We start from the raw sequence: 15,322 nt of genomic DNA on the forward strand, positions 1-15,322 counted from the left end.
TCCAACCAAAACAAAACTTAGGTCATGTTTAGCTCACCTTATTTTTACTTATTTCGAATTAGATCAGAAAAAATAAATTCATATTAAAAAAAAAAAATAGTTTGTGACATACTTTATCATTTTAGATGTGGTTTTTTATCGTTAAATATCTCTAATTTCATAATTAAAAAAATTATGAAAATCACATATTAATAAAATACACATTATTATGAATCAAACAAGACTTACATATTTTTTTTATAGATTATCATGCACATAAGATCAATGTTTGGTCAAATCATACAATCGAACCAGATCAGATTAAATCATATCAAATCAGATCAGATTAAAGCACATCAGACCAAATAAGATCGGATAAACAAAAATATGGTGAATTAAACTATAGTTACTCGTGGCACTTTGTAGGAAATAAAACTTCACATGCATTGAAAATTCACGAAAATTACTACTCCATCCAACCAAAAAAACACATCCTACTCCAAAGAAGTAAAGATAAAAGTGTTCTTAACCTACTCCATTTTGTTTCAACCAAAAAGCGCGTAGGTTAACACATCCTCCTCTTAAATAAACAACCTAACCCCATCATCATTTTCTACTTCCTCATTTCAAACCGAAACTTCATCAAACCAAATCTCAACTCACCCTTTTTTTTTTTTTTCAAACCCATTCTTCCTCCAATCAACCACTTCCCATTAATTAATAAAAAAACAAACAAACCAAGATTCAACCCTATAACTCCATTACCATCAAAACCAATCTCCAAAACCACAAAATAAAATAAAATCAAAACACAATGATAGAAGAAGCAGCACGGGGTCCGCCGCACGGCATTCTACTAGCAGTAGTAGTAATACTGGTAGTTTCAGGACCCATGTTAATCGGTGATTGGGAAGCCATTACTGAATCAATCTCCGAGTTTATAAGTCCCATTGGACTTCTTTTACTACCAATAATACTTCTTCTTATAATCCAGTTTCTATCTTCGGATCGTGGTAACTTCTTCACTTCAATCTTTACCGCTACTGGTGAACCCGACTCCATTCACCGTGCTAGTGGCTCTCCTTTCGGTGTCGCTCTCGTTCTTGCCATCGTTCTCTTTCTTGTTTACAATCGTATGTCGCTCTTCGGCGGTGACGATGATTCTGATGATTGACTATTACAGTAGATCTGATGAAGATGAGTTAATTAATTTTGGGTTGAAAAGTAGTGGGATCTTTGGGTTAATTTTGCTTTTTTTTTTTTTTTTTTGTTTCTTTTTGCTTTTGTTTTGTACTCATTTTGTCGTGAGTTAATCAACTATTTAATTGCTTTTAATTATTTCGATTGTGCATAGATAAATTATGTAAGTGTAATAGTGAGTTAGTGATAGTTTACTAGTAAAAGATGTTTGTTATTGTATTTAGTACGAGTATGAAATTGGAAAATTAATCATACGCGTTTGGAAAATTGGTATTGCTTTTTTTGGTAGGATTTTTACTTTCGGTTTTGATTTACACACACATTACACTATTGACAAATTTTGAGTAGTGACGAATTTTGAAAAATTGGAATTGGAATTCAACTTTATTCATTTGTCAATAGTATAATAAGTTTCTGATGACGAATTTTGGAAAATTGGAATTGGAAATTTAATTTTGCCCGAAAATATTAAAATGACTAAGATTTGTGCTCGGCCCCGGTTTATTGTCCGCCTATAACTCTCTCTAAGTAAGCAGTAATATTGAACATCTTTTCTATAATAATGGTATACATCGTATATAAATTGTGACAGAATTGTCAATCTTTGTTACTGCTTTATGTTATTTTTCTAAAACAATCTCCAATGTTAAGATTTGAGGGAGTTTTTTTAGAAGAGAGAGAGTATTTTTTTGCAAAGGATACTAATAAGTTAGTATCTAAAGTTAGCAACTCAAAAAAGAAGTTGCCAAGTTTAGATACTCAATTTTGAGTCTCATTTGACAATAAGTGTGGGCCCTTTATCAATATTATAATATATTTTGTAATTTATTTAAGTTTTATTTTATATTTTTTTTAAAAAAACTTACAATATGGATTTGGTGGCTCATAAATTAAAAGTAACATTAGTATACTTTAGAGTGTCTCACCATTGGGAAATTACACTTAACATGAGTTGTTAAATTGAGAAGTGGGTTGAGTATCACCATTAGAGGTAACAAACAACTCATTTTGTGTTTCAATACTCAAAGTTGAGTCTCACCAGTGGAGATGATCTAATTTATCTTTCCGGATAGCAATTTTTGAGACAATTCAAACAACTTTTTTTTTTATTTATTATTTATTTTTACACACAATTCAAACAATAACTTATGTGATTGTTTTCTTATGACCAAATTGAGCGTGTAAATGTTTTTTAAAAAAGTCAAAATTAGTCAAATAAAAATAAAATTGAGGAAGTATTACTAATTGACTACGGAGTAAGGTTTATTATTACTTCTTATCTTTTTAAAACACATTGAGTATTTACACTATTTACAAACATTTTTTTAACTCTTTTTTGTAATCTAAACATTATGAAAAACATGATGTGAAGTATTGTTACTCCCTTCATTTTTTATAAGTGTTAAGATAAATGGTAAGTGGGGTAATAAACTAATAAACAGTCCAGTACGAAAAAATTACTTTATTCTAATAATTAATACCATCGTAGATCTCTTGATAATTTTACAAGTCTCTCAGACTAGTGATAGGATAGGCTGATAATCAGGAAACAACCTAATTAGGTGATTCTTTTATACAAAGGGCTTAAGTTTGATATGTGTTTAAAGTACGGACCTTATCAGCTTGTTTTTTAGTATGTACTAACAAATCTACACCATATGATATGGTGTCCATATCCTAATAGGAGGAAGAGATGGGACTTTTGTGACTTATTACATCATAATCTCATTAAACCTTAGAGAATAATTGATCAGATTGGTAAATAAAAAAGATTCTTAGCAATAATTTGGTAAAATAAATAACTCCGGTGACAATATGGTAAAAAAATTTAACTCCATGCGACAATTTGGTAAGAAAATTAATCTCAGACGACCTTTAGGCCAAAATGTAAAAAATTTCCAACAAAGTCTTAAAATTTCCTAATTTATTTTTCCCATTTAAAAATTAAAATTAATATGTCATCTCCTTTTATTTTACTTATAAATCACAATACCAAATTTATTTTAAACCCCTTTTTTTTAAAAAATAATTCGTTAATAAGGGGTGATTTGGGTAATTTTTACCCCAGCCACGTGGACCAATAAGAGCGTGACACGTGTCACCCTAGGAAGAGTCCAAAATGGATCTACCAGAACATGACATGTGGCAAGAAGATAATAAAGGAAATGACAGTTTTCAAGGCCCATTTCCCAAGGCACCGTAAAACGGCGCAGTCCACCAAATCGAGGTCAAGTGACCTATATAAGGGCACTATTTACAATGGCCTATAAATAGGGACATTTACCCCATTTTGGGGACATGTTCATTTATTACATCATTTACTATTCTCTTACAACAGAGAAACCACCTGGTCTCGGGATCCGTGAAGATTTACCTATTTTCCGCATTTTACTCTCCGTACACGTACTAACTTGATTGTCGGAGGCGGAGCTCTGAACAACCGGAGCTTTCGTTTGTTGCAGGTACAGCCGAGCAAGGAGCCAGTCTTGGTGACGTAACTCTCCCGTAGGACATCTCGCAAAAAAAACCCGAAACATTTGGCACCGTCTTTGGAGAGAGTACCTCTAAGGTGGTTTCTCAAGAAACTGCACCGCTTCCTGAGGACAAACGTCCAGAAAGAGAGGTCCATTTGGACCACGATATAGAATCAGATCCAAAGGTCGAAGTACATACGGCCGAAGATAGATCCCTCATCACTGGTTCAAGCAAGGGACAGACGTCCAAGAAACCTGCTCCCTCTGGGAAGATAAAGCCGGTCAAGGACAGGCAGCCCACTCCACATCTAAAACAGAAGGAAGGGGACCGACCCTTAATTGGCTGGACTAATATTCGTCTCCTAGGGGGCGAATCAGAGAAAGCCCATCCGGCATGTACAACCGGATGACAACAAGAAGACTTACGTTGATGCTCGACATTTCATTCAGCAAAAGAGGAACAACCAACCGTCTGACACGGCATCAACGCCAACAATGCCAGACAGCTTCAGGGATACCTCGATGAGGTATTCCCCATCTTCACAGGAGCACCTGTCACGCGGCCAGTCCGTCCACACGGGTCCTTAAATGATAGGCTCGGTGCCGTATGTGCCCCATAAAACATACGGGCCGTGTGCCCAACCTTATCAGCAACCTATCCTCTTTGAAGGTCAGGCGGCATATCATGTACGGCCCCTGGAGTAGCAGCTATTGATGAGTGGCATTTATGCCATCATTTCACCCTTTTTCACTAGAGAATTTCCCCGATTTGTCACTTATTTATACCTCTTCTTACCGTTTTTACCTTTATTTTAGTTACTTTCGCTCTCTCTCGTGTTTTTCCTTCTCTTTTATCTTTTCGTTTACTTTTTACCTTCTATTCGTGTGTTTTGATAGCTCCTAGCACTCGTGGGCGGATTTTGGATTGCTAAACAGAGTTGGAGTTGCTAAGGTAGCTTTCTCAAGGAAGAGTAGATGCTGCAAAGGAAGAGGAGATGCTGCAAAGAAGAGGGCGCGCTGCAACGGGAAGCCGCGGGCGCGGACAGGTGGATCTTGAGCTACATAGAAGTTTATGGAGATGGCTAGGAGAAGGCCTGGAGAGGGCGCGGCTCAGAGGGCCGCAGGCGCGGCAGTATTGGCCGCGGGCACGACGAGCTGGAATTTCCCAACTTTGTACCCACGAAGGAGAGAGCGCGACAGCTTGACTAGAGAGGCCTCTCCCATGCCCGTTTTCCTTGTTTTAACAAGAGACTAAAAATAGTATTTGGCTTGAATCTTCATGTATCTACTATTCCATTGGACATCAAAAAAAATTTGAGAGAGAATATGAACATCTTTTAGAGAGAGAAAATAGCTAGTCTTCAAGTTTCAATCTTTGTAATCATGATATTCAAGTTTTCTTCAAGAATACTGCAACTATTTCATGTTTGGCTAATCCCTCAACATTTATAATAGTAATCTCTTTTCCTTATTCTCTAGTTTTTAGTTTTATTGTTCTTATTAGTGTTTTCTTCATCAAGTATCCTTGCTTTACTTGTTTCATTGCTTACTCTTTGATTTAGAATCATGTTAAGTTGTGTTAGGATTGAATACATGTTTAATTTAGTTGTCATTTCTATTTTCCTTTCTCTAGCTTAGATTTCTAGCTAGGGAAAGGGGGTGAAAATCATGTTTGCTTGAGTTTCCATTGATTATTGATTGGCTTTTGCCTTGAGTTGATGATTTGTGCTTAAAGATGATTGGAGTTATTGTTGTGCACCTTTAACCCCAATATTTTAGTTCTAGATTAGATGCATGAGAATGATCTAGTTTAGGTTTGATTGATTTCATCAACTTGCTTTGAGTAATTGCATGAGAATGAATTATTTTTATTAGAGTTTGTCCTCCTTGGCATGAATCCATATTGATTTTCATAGTTGTCTTGTTGGTCATGATTGGATACCCCTCTCCCTAGTGCTTTTTGACTATATTATCTTCATAGTCTTGCTTTTCATCTTCATTTTAGAGTGTCTAGTTCAATCTCCTTATTTTTGGCTTGATTAGTCTCTTGTGGTAGATAGTTTAATCATAGAACTTCTCAAAAACAAACTATAATACCCCCTTTTTTACTTGCAATAGATTCTAGATTTCACAGTGATTGTGCAATACCCCGTTTCTCTAGGATTCGACCCTGACTTGCCACTATCTAATATAAATTTGATAGAGCTAGGTTAGGAGTAAAAATTGTAAATTTGATCTAGGGTAGTAATAACGACCTATTGCCCCCCGATCAAATTTTTGGCGCCGTTGCCGGGGAAACGACTTGTTTTGCACTCTTATTGTGTTATTATTTGATTTGTTGCCTTTTTATTTTGTTCCTTTACTCTATTGCTAGTCATTGCTAATTGTTTGCTTAGCTTTGGGGATGCAAAGGAGATCTCAAGGACCTCATACACACTTCATTGACCATGAAATTGACCGCACATTGCATTGAGACAAGTCCGAAGACTTTATCAAGAAGAGGGGCGAGGTCTTGGTGCTATAGTGAGAGTGATTCTTGGTCTTCAAGTTCTCAAAGCGACGAAATGGCGAGGCAAGAGAATGATGTTTTGTTTTGTGAGTTTGGGAATCTCGAGGATTATGAGCTCACGGGAGGGATTTTGCTACCCATCACGGAAACCAATTTTACCATTCATCCTCAATACACTAGAATGGTTCAAGCGGAGCAATTTTCGGGCTCTCCAAGTGAAGATCCTATTGAGCATCTTGATAGATTCCTTGAGCTTTGTGCCATGATTCAAACCAACCAAGTTTCTCAAGAATACATCCGTATGCACTTATTCCGACAATCTCTTTTGGGTAGAGCAAAGAAGTGGCTCAAACAAGTCAAGCCAAACTCTCTCACGACATGGAGGGAGATAGTTAAGGCATTCTTGAAGAGGTTCATTTCCGAAGAAAAGACCGCTGAGATGAGAAGGAAGATTGCATCATTTGAACAAGAAGCCGATGAGAGTCTTAGTGAAGCTTGGGAAAGATTCAAAGAGTTGGTACAAGCATGTCCTCATCACGAATACAATCAAAGCTTGCTCATGAGATTCTTCTATGATGGGTTGGAACCTATGTATAGAGCTAACTTGGATGCGGGGACGGGTGGCCAATTGATTAAAGTACCTCAAAATCAAGTCAAAGCAACAATTGAAGAGGTAGTGAAGAACTACTCTTGGGGTGGTAGAAGGAGGAATGCACCAAAGAAGGGAGGAAAGTATGAATTGGAGAAGGTTTATCAATTGCAACATCAAATTAAGCTTTTGACAAAAGGGCTTGCAAAGTTGAATACGAGTGTCAATAGTGGGGCAAGCTCCTCCCAAGTCAATTCTTTCTCTTGTCAAAATTGTGGTGGAACAAACCATGATACATCTTATTGTGGTGGTTTGAGCCCGGAGCATGTGGCGGCATACAACACAAGGCAAGATGGATATAGGGGAAGTGGCGGTGGAGTAGCTTGGAGACAACCACCACCCAGATTTGCTCACCAACCTCAACAATGGAATCAAAAAGCTCAACAATTATACAACTCCAACCCCCAATACCAAAACTCACCTCCATTCCAAACCCAAAACCCAAGAGGAAACTACCCAAGAAACAACCAACACAATAATCAAAACCAATACCACAATCAAAATCAAGCGGCTCAAAGGAGTCAAAAGCAAGCATCTCAACCCAATTCTACTCAAACCCAAATTCTTCAACAACTTCAAGCCATGAATTAACAAATGTAAGAGGTCAAGGCTCATAACAAGATGATTGATTCACAACTATCTCAATTGGCCGAGAGAGTCCCTTTCAACTCACCTTCTACTCTACCCGGACAATTACAAACTAACCCTTCCAACATTGTGAAACCCGACTCTTGCAAGGCAATCACATTGAGATCGGGTACATCCTATGAGGGTCCTAAGGAGGGGGATAGTGAGGAAAAGAAGGAAGGAGAAGAGAGTGTGGGTGAAGATAAGGAAGTTGAAGAAGAGAAGGTTGTTGAGAAAGAGAGAAGTATGGAGAAAAAGAAGTATAAAGATGTGGTGACATCTTTAACTCCCAGTGAGGCTAGGAATCTTGATGGTCCGGTTCCCTTTCCCGGTCGACTTTTGGAGAGGAAGTTGAATGATAAGTTTGCAAAGTTCCTTAGTGTGATGAAGAACTTGCACATAAACCTCCCTTTCATTGAAGTTGTCACACAAATGCCTTCATACTTTAAGTTCTTTAAAGATATTCTCACTAACAAGAGGAAGCTTAATGATGAGCTTATCACTCTCGCCCATCAAGTGAGTGTACTTGTTCAACATAAGATGCCCAAGAAGCAAAAGGATCCGGGAAGTTTCACTTTGCCGGTAAAGATTGGGAATATGGAAGCTAGGGGCGCCTTAGCCGATCTTGGAGTAAGTGTTAGTTTGATCCCTCTATCCATTGCTCAAAGATTAATATTGAAATGATCCCCACAAGAAAAACTATCCAATTGGTCGACCGTTCGGTGAAGTTGCCTTGTGGTGAGCTTGAAGATGTCCCAATTCAAGTTGGGCATATTTATGTGCCTTGTGATTTCGTAGTGATGGATATGGAGGAGGATGTCGCTACTCCCTTGATTTTGGGTTGTGAAGCTCTTAAGACTTTGGGGGCGGTGATCAATTGCAAGAACAACACCATTACATGTGAGGTTTCCGATGAAAAGATTGTCTTTGAGTTCTCTAAGTTGCTCAAGACCCCCATGGTTGAGAAGTTCTATAGGGTTGATGTTGTGAATGAGGAGTTGGATCGATTAGGAAGGGTTATGATGAATCCTCAAGATCCAATGGTTGAAGCTCTTACATGCAAGGAAGAGTACCATTCTCAAGAAGCAAAAGAGTTTGTCATGGCCATTGAAGAATCCAAAAAGGAGGAAGATGATGATCCTAGGGATGATGAGCTTGAACTAGCGGATGAGAAATTGGAGGAGAGTTCCAAGCCTCCTCCCAAGGTAGAACTCAAACCTCTTCCCCCCTCTTTGAAATATGCTTATCTTGGAAATGAAGGGGGATACCCTATTATTGTCAATGCTACCCTTGATGGTCTTGATTTGGAAAAATTGCTTGTTGTATTGAGAAAATATAGAGATGTGATAGGGTATAGCATTGATGATATCAAGGGTATTAGCCCCTCTTTATGCATGCATCGTATTCATCTTGAGGATGATCAATCCACCTTGATTAAGCCTCAAAGGAGGTTGAACCCCAACCTCCAAGAGGTTATCAAGAAGGAAATCTTGAAATTACGTGAAGCGGGCATAATTTATGCTATCTCCGATAGCAAGTGGGTTAGCCCAGTTCACGTGGTTCCAAAGAAAGGTGGAATGACCATCGTTAAGGGAGAAGAAGGAGAGGACATCTCCACCCGGACGGTGACCGGGTGGAGAATGTGCATTGATTATAGGAAGTTAAACAAAAATACAAAGAAAGACCATTTTCCTCTCCCCTTCATGGACCAAATGTTGGAGAGACTCTCTAACCATGCTTTCTTTTGTTTCTTGGATGGATATTCCGGATTTTTCCAAATCCCTATTCACCCAAATAACCAAGAGAAAACTACTTTCACATGTCCATATGGAACATTTGCATACAGAAGAATGCCATTAGGGTTATGCAATGCTCCTTCAACTTTCCAACGATGCATGACTTCCATTTTTTCCGAGATGCTTGAAAATGAGATTGAGGTTTTTATGGACGATTTTAGTGTTGGTGGCTCGTCTTTTAACACTTGTATTTATAATCTTGAAAAAGTTTTGAAAAGGTGTCAAGAGATGAGTTTGGTTTTAAATTGGGAGAAATGCCATTTTATGGTCGAGGAGGGTATTGTCCTAGGCCATAAAGTGTCAAAGAAGGCAATTGAGGTTGATTCGGCCAAGGTTTCGGTGTTTACAAAGTTGCTCCCTCCTACTTTCGTTGCGGGAGTGAGAGCTTTTCTAGGGCATGCCGGTTTTTATCGGAGGTTTTATCAAAGATTTCATCAATCGCCAAACCTTTGACCGAATTACTCAAGAAAGATGTTGCGTTTAACTTTGATGAGGCTTGTCTTGAGGCATTTCAAAAACTCAAGGAAGCTCTCATTTCGTCTCCCACTGTGCAAGCTCTGGATTGGAGCTTTCCTTTTGAGCTAATGTGCGATGCGAGTGATTTTTCAGTAGGTGCGGTGCTTGGGCAAAAGTAAGAAGGATGATCTCATGTCATCTACTATGCAAGTAGAACACTTGATGAAGCTCAAAAGAATTACACAACGACGGAGAAAGAAATGCTTGCGGTTGTGTTTTCCATGGACAAGTTTAGGTCCTATCTTATATGCTCCAAAGTGATTGTGTACACGGATCATATAGCGGTTCTCTATCTTATGACCAAGAAGGAAGCTAAGCCACGCCTCATCCGTTGGGTTCTTTCGCTCCAAGATTTTGACATGGAGATGAGAGATAAAAAGGGAGCGGAGAACTTTGTGGCGGATCATTTGTCTAGGCTTCCTTTTGAGAACAAGGAGGATATGCCAATCAATGAAGAAGTAGGATTTGAAACTCTCATGGCTATGGCTTCAACATCTAGCCCGTGGTATGCGGATATAGCTAATTAAATTGCTTGCGGGGTCATTCCCCTAGAGTTTTCTTCTCAACAAAAGAAGAGGTTTTTCAAGGAAGTGAGGAGGTACTTTTGGAATGACCCCTACTTGTTTAAACTGTGTGGAGATGGCCTCTTCCGGAAATGTGTTCCGGACCATGAGATTGAAGGAGTCCTTGAGCATTGCCACTCATTACCGTGTGGAGGACATGGAGGAGTTGATAAGACAGTGGCAAAGATTTCTCAATTTCTCTTATGGTGGCCAACGATGCATAAGGATGCCCATAAGTTCGTTTCAAGATGTGACAAGTGCCAAAGAAGTAGTGGCATAACCAAAAGGGATGAGATGCCTCAACAAAACATTTTAGAAGTTGATCCATTTGATGTTTGGGGTGTCGACTTTATGGGGCCTTTTATCTCTTCATGTGGAATTTGTATATCTTGGTAGCGGTGGATTATGTTACTAAGTGGGTTGAAGCTATACCCTCCCTTACCAATGATCATAAGGTTGTGCTTAAGCTTCTCAAGAAAGTCATATTTCCGCAGTTCAAGGTTCCTAGGGTGCTAATTAGTGATGGAGGTTCTCATTTCGCCAAGAAGAAAATCGAAGCTCTTCTTAAGAGATATGGGGTTCATCACAAAGTTGGTCTACCTTACCATTCTCAAACCCAAGGGCAAGTGGAGGTGTCAAATATAGAGATCAAGAACCTTCTTGAAAGAATGGTGAACAAATTTAGGATGGATTGGTCCCTCAAGCTTGACGACACACTTTGGGCCTTGCGGACGGCGTACAAGACTCCAATTGGTACAACCCCCTATCGGTTGGTCTATGGGAAGGCTTGTCATTTGCCGGTTGAGTTGGAATTTAAAGCTTGGTGAGCAATCAAGGAGCTAAACATGGATATGTTGTTGGCCGGTGAGAAGAGATTGCTCAAGCTCAATGAACTTGAAGAGCTTAGATATGATGCCTACGAGAACCCGAGACTATACAAGGAGAAAACTAAGAAATGGCACGACCGACATATAAGGAACAAGAGCTTCAAGGTTGGAGATAAGGTGTTGTTATTCAACTCTGGGCTCCGTTTGTTTCCCTAAAAGCTCAAATCCAAATGATCCGGACCTTTCATGATTTCAAGGACTACTTCTTATAGGTCTTTTGAGTTGGAGGTGGGAGACAACAAGTTCATGGTTAATGGTCATCGTTTGAAGCACTACTTTTGCAAGGATGAAGTAGGCTTGATAGAATGTATGAGGCTTGATCCATTGGATCCTAAGCCACCTCTTGGATTTGTTGTTATGATTTGTGTGGTGTTTGATTGAAATTTGGTGTTCATGAAATGGTGTTTGGTTCAAAGAAGAGAAAAAGTGGGAAGGAACCACAAGGTTCAACATCCGAAAACCCCCAACCAAATGAACAACCTACTCCACCACCTTTGCCACCCCTCAAATTCCACAATAAAGATCACAAATCCATCTACGACAATCTGCAAAACCGGAAATTTAGACCCACAAAAAACTACCACCAACCCTCTACAACAAAGCTTGGCATAGACGACGATTGTTGGTTCCTATTCAACAATCTTATGTTAGGCTCATTTGTGACGAGTGCCTACCGGACCTATAAGGAGCCCACTCTTGAGTTCCTAGCCTCCTTTGAATGTCATGCCACGGGGGATAAGGACCTTGCCATCTCTTTTCAACTTTTCAACAAAAAAGAGACTGTTAACCTTCGCCAATTTAACCAACTATTGGACCTCAACCCGGACGCTGACATGTTCTTCCCTGAGCACGAGGTCTTTCGTGATTATAATCCCCTTGCGTGGTGGAAAGTCATCTCAAGGATGGAATCCTTCAATGCCAAGTGTTCCTTAGCCAGTCAAATCATGCACCCGGCCATTAGACTTCTACATCGAATCCTCGGGGTACATGGTTTTTAATAAACAGGACTTGGGAAAGATCACAGCGGAGGAAATCCGAATTTTGTGGCTAGCTACACAGCCAGAGTTGGGGCATAGAGTGAATTTCGGTTTCCTATTCACCAAGTGTATTGAAGGGGTTCTCTCGAGTACAAGGAAAGGGGAGATACATTTCGGTGGGATGATCACCCGGTTGGCCGAGAAATTGGGTCACATGGACAAGTTGGGTTCTTGCACTCCCATTGGGAGAAGTGATGGAAGTGATATCTTGCTCGATCTTGATCAATTGAAAACGATGAAATTCATTGCGGATACGGAGGATAAAGGGAAGACTTGGAGTTTGCTAGTCTCCCGTGAGCATCACTGTCTCCTCCCCAAGCCGGAGTTACAAGGGATGGGGTTAATCACCCTTGGTGGGTAAGGAAGGATTCGGGTGTCCTCCCGGTAGCAAGGATGGAAATGGGTGAAGGTCATGATGAAAGGCATGACAATGAAGAGGATGTGAACAAGGTGGAGGTGATCCCTCTAAGTCAACAACAACAACAACATCAACAAAGACAAGGAAGACATCAACAACAACAACAACAACAACAACAAATTCAACAACAATTTGACTACCATCAAAAGATGGTGGCGATGCGAGCCCAAATGGAGAGCATGCAACTTGGCATGAAAGGTATGCTCGCCTCCCAACAACACCATTTTTTCCAAACCCATGCCTTATACGATACTAGCGTACGTAGTGGGGATGTCACTCCCCCGGTAAACTACCCTTATGTGCTGACCCAACAAGGGCCCGTGCCATCTTGGGGGGGGGTGACAACCAACCTACGTACCTTTACTAGCAGGGTCACTCGGACCCCAATGTGCCGAGGCTTGACTTTCCCGATGAATCCGGTCATTATGACTACCGGGTTTCGGGTGGGAGTGATTACCGGGGTGACCCTAACTACCCCTACGTTGATCCCTCTCACCCCTTGCCTCTAGCTCAACACGAGCCATTTGACCAGTTATCCGCATCCCAACTAGACCTTTTCAAGGATCATTATGGGTGGCCTCCCGGTTACACCGGAGGGTGGGATCCCCATGGCCCCCCCCTCGGGCTTTTCATACGATAGTTGGAATGCGGATGACGGTGGTGCCGACCCTAGTGGCCAATAGTTTCCCCCCTCGGTCTGTTTGTTTCTCCCTCCCTTTTTGGTCCCTCCCTTTCATTCCATGTACATGTGTAGCATCGGGGACGATGCTCTTATCTAGTGTGGGAGGGTGTTTGAATCAAAAGGGAGTATTTTTGGGTAAGTGTGGGGGAAGGCACTAAGGACTCATGGGAATGATGAGGGGATTTGGGTTTGGGTCTTGTTGTTAGGTGTTGTTGTTAAGCTCTTGGTAGCATTGTTTTTGTTTGTTGTTGATGATGTCTATTTTTATGATGATGATGATGAGGATTGAGATTGAGTTAAGTTTGGGTAGTTGGTTATGCCCAAGAATTTGAGTTGATAGATCTTTCTCTCTTTTTCCTTCTAACTTATTTCTTTGTATAATGTTTGTTTTGATTTTATCTCTCTCTTTTGTAGCTTTGAAGAGAATTGGAAGCAACATATAGAGACATGGTAAATCGTAAGGTTGCTTTGTTTATCTTCAAGAGATATATGGGTAAGATCTTTCCTTTACTTTTTTCTTTTCTTTTCTTATGGCATGCTTAGTTTAGGATTAGTATAGGAAGAAGTTGAATGGTTTGAGGTTGTTTGCATTTGGTTCCAAGGAACTTGGGATCGTTGGTGTTGATACCGAATGATCATTGTATGTCGATTGGGATTTATTTGGATTTATACGCCTCATTTGCGAACCTTTTGGATTTCTTCCTCCCACTCTGGTTTAGTTTTCGTTTTTGTGTGACCAACATGATTATGGCAAGATGATATGAATGTGTTTTGGAATTTTCTTGTACATTTGGACTCTATTTCCTTGATGATGCGCCTTAGAATGCTTGTTTCTTCTTAACTTTATGATGAGATGCACAGTTTGAGATTGCCTTTGGTTGAATTAGACAAACCTTAGCTAAGGTAGCAAGGTTAAGAACTTGTGAGGGCGTTTGAACCCTTAGTTCATGAAAAGTGGTAAGATGGAGTTGCTCCCCGTAGTGGATTTGAAGCCCTTTAGTTGGCATTTTCTTACCATTTTCATCCCTTGTGAGGTATATTTTGTTCAAGCCTTCATCAATTTGTTGTGCGGCATTTTAGGATCCTCGACTATGCGTGTCTTAATCCTTGTGTAGATTTCTAGCTCCCGATATCGTGACCTAGCACTTTTAGGGGAGGAAAAGGGCACCTTTCCTTATTTTCGATTATGTTTTCTTTTGTTTAGTTACAAATTTGATTTTCTATTTGCACCAACCTTCTTGCTAGCTAATTTGAGTCTAATGTTTCCCATTCTTGTCTTGACCGCATTACAAGCCTAATGACCTATGTTTTACCTACCCTTTTAGTTAGTGAAGCATTTGGTTTGTGAGGGTAATGTAGTGAGCATAGTGAATATGAGCAAGAATTATGTGCAGAATTGATTTGAAGCAAAGAGTTGAAAGTTGAGCTTGTATATGAACATGCAAGAAAAGTTTGAGAAGAAAGATGCAATCTAAGAGGATCAAATGAAGTTTCCTTAAAAAAAAAAAAAAAAAAAAAGCTTTGAAGTTCCTTTCCTTTGAATAAGGGTAGTAATGTAATGAAATCGAAATGATGGATGTTCGTTTGAGTTGTGGTCGTTTCTTGAGTTTCGTGTATGAGAGTTGGCCATTCTTTTGCTTCACTTAGGATTTGCCACCACTATTTCTAATGATCTCCCTACCTTTACCTTCAGCCAGGTCATTACAACCCTAGTAAAGACGCTTAGACTTTAGGGGGGTGTGGTAAAAAACCGGCGGAGGGAGATGGTTTTCAACCCTATGGAGAGAGCATGCATAGTAGAGATGTCGGGATGAATTTATACCTCCTCAAAAAGAATCTTTTTCCAGTTCCTTCGTGGAATCACCAGGAGCCAAATAGGGGGATGATTTGAAGCTAGTGGGGAGAACGCGGACCGTTCTAGAAGGGACTAGGGTGGAGAATGAATCACTAGTTCTCTATGCTTGACTTAGGCTTGACTATTGCAA

At 39.8% G+C, this 15,322-nt stretch overlaps 3 protein-coding genes across 3 annotated transcripts; all 3 read left to right on the forward strand.

The window, feature by feature from the left end:
* The first annotated feature begins 331 nt into the window (after positions 1-331).
* On the forward strand, positions 332-1,446 carry LOC110735010. The gene has a single exon (XM_021915130.1). The coding sequence runs from the start codon at positions 794-796 to the stop codon at positions 1,151-1,153; it is 360 nt and encodes a 119-aa protein (XP_021770822.1). The 5' UTR covers positions 332-793; the 3' UTR covers positions 1,154-1,446.
* Positions 1,447-6,217: 4,771 nt separating this feature from the next.
* Positions 6,218-7,402, forward strand: LOC110734838. Its single transcript, XM_021914982.1, has one exon. The coding sequence runs from the start codon at positions 6,218-6,220 to the stop codon at positions 7,400-7,402; it is 1,185 nt and encodes a 394-aa protein (XP_021770674.1).
* Positions 7,403-7,432: 30 nt separating this feature from the next.
* On the forward strand, positions 7,433-8,122 carry LOC110734839. The gene has a single exon (XM_021914983.1). It carries the CDS (start codon positions 7,433-7,435, stop codon positions 8,120-8,122), a length of 690 nt encoding a protein of 229 aa, XP_021770675.1.
* Positions 8,123-15,322: the final 7,200 nt, after the last annotated feature.

Source organism: Chenopodium quinoa, unplaced genomic scaffold (assembly GCF_001683475.1).
Source record: "Chenopodium quinoa cultivar QQ74 unplaced genomic scaffold, ASM168347v1, whole genome shotgun sequence".
Classification (NCBI taxonomy): domain Eukaryota; kingdom Viridiplantae; phylum Streptophyta; class Magnoliopsida; order Caryophyllales; family Amaranthaceae; genus Chenopodium; species Chenopodium quinoa.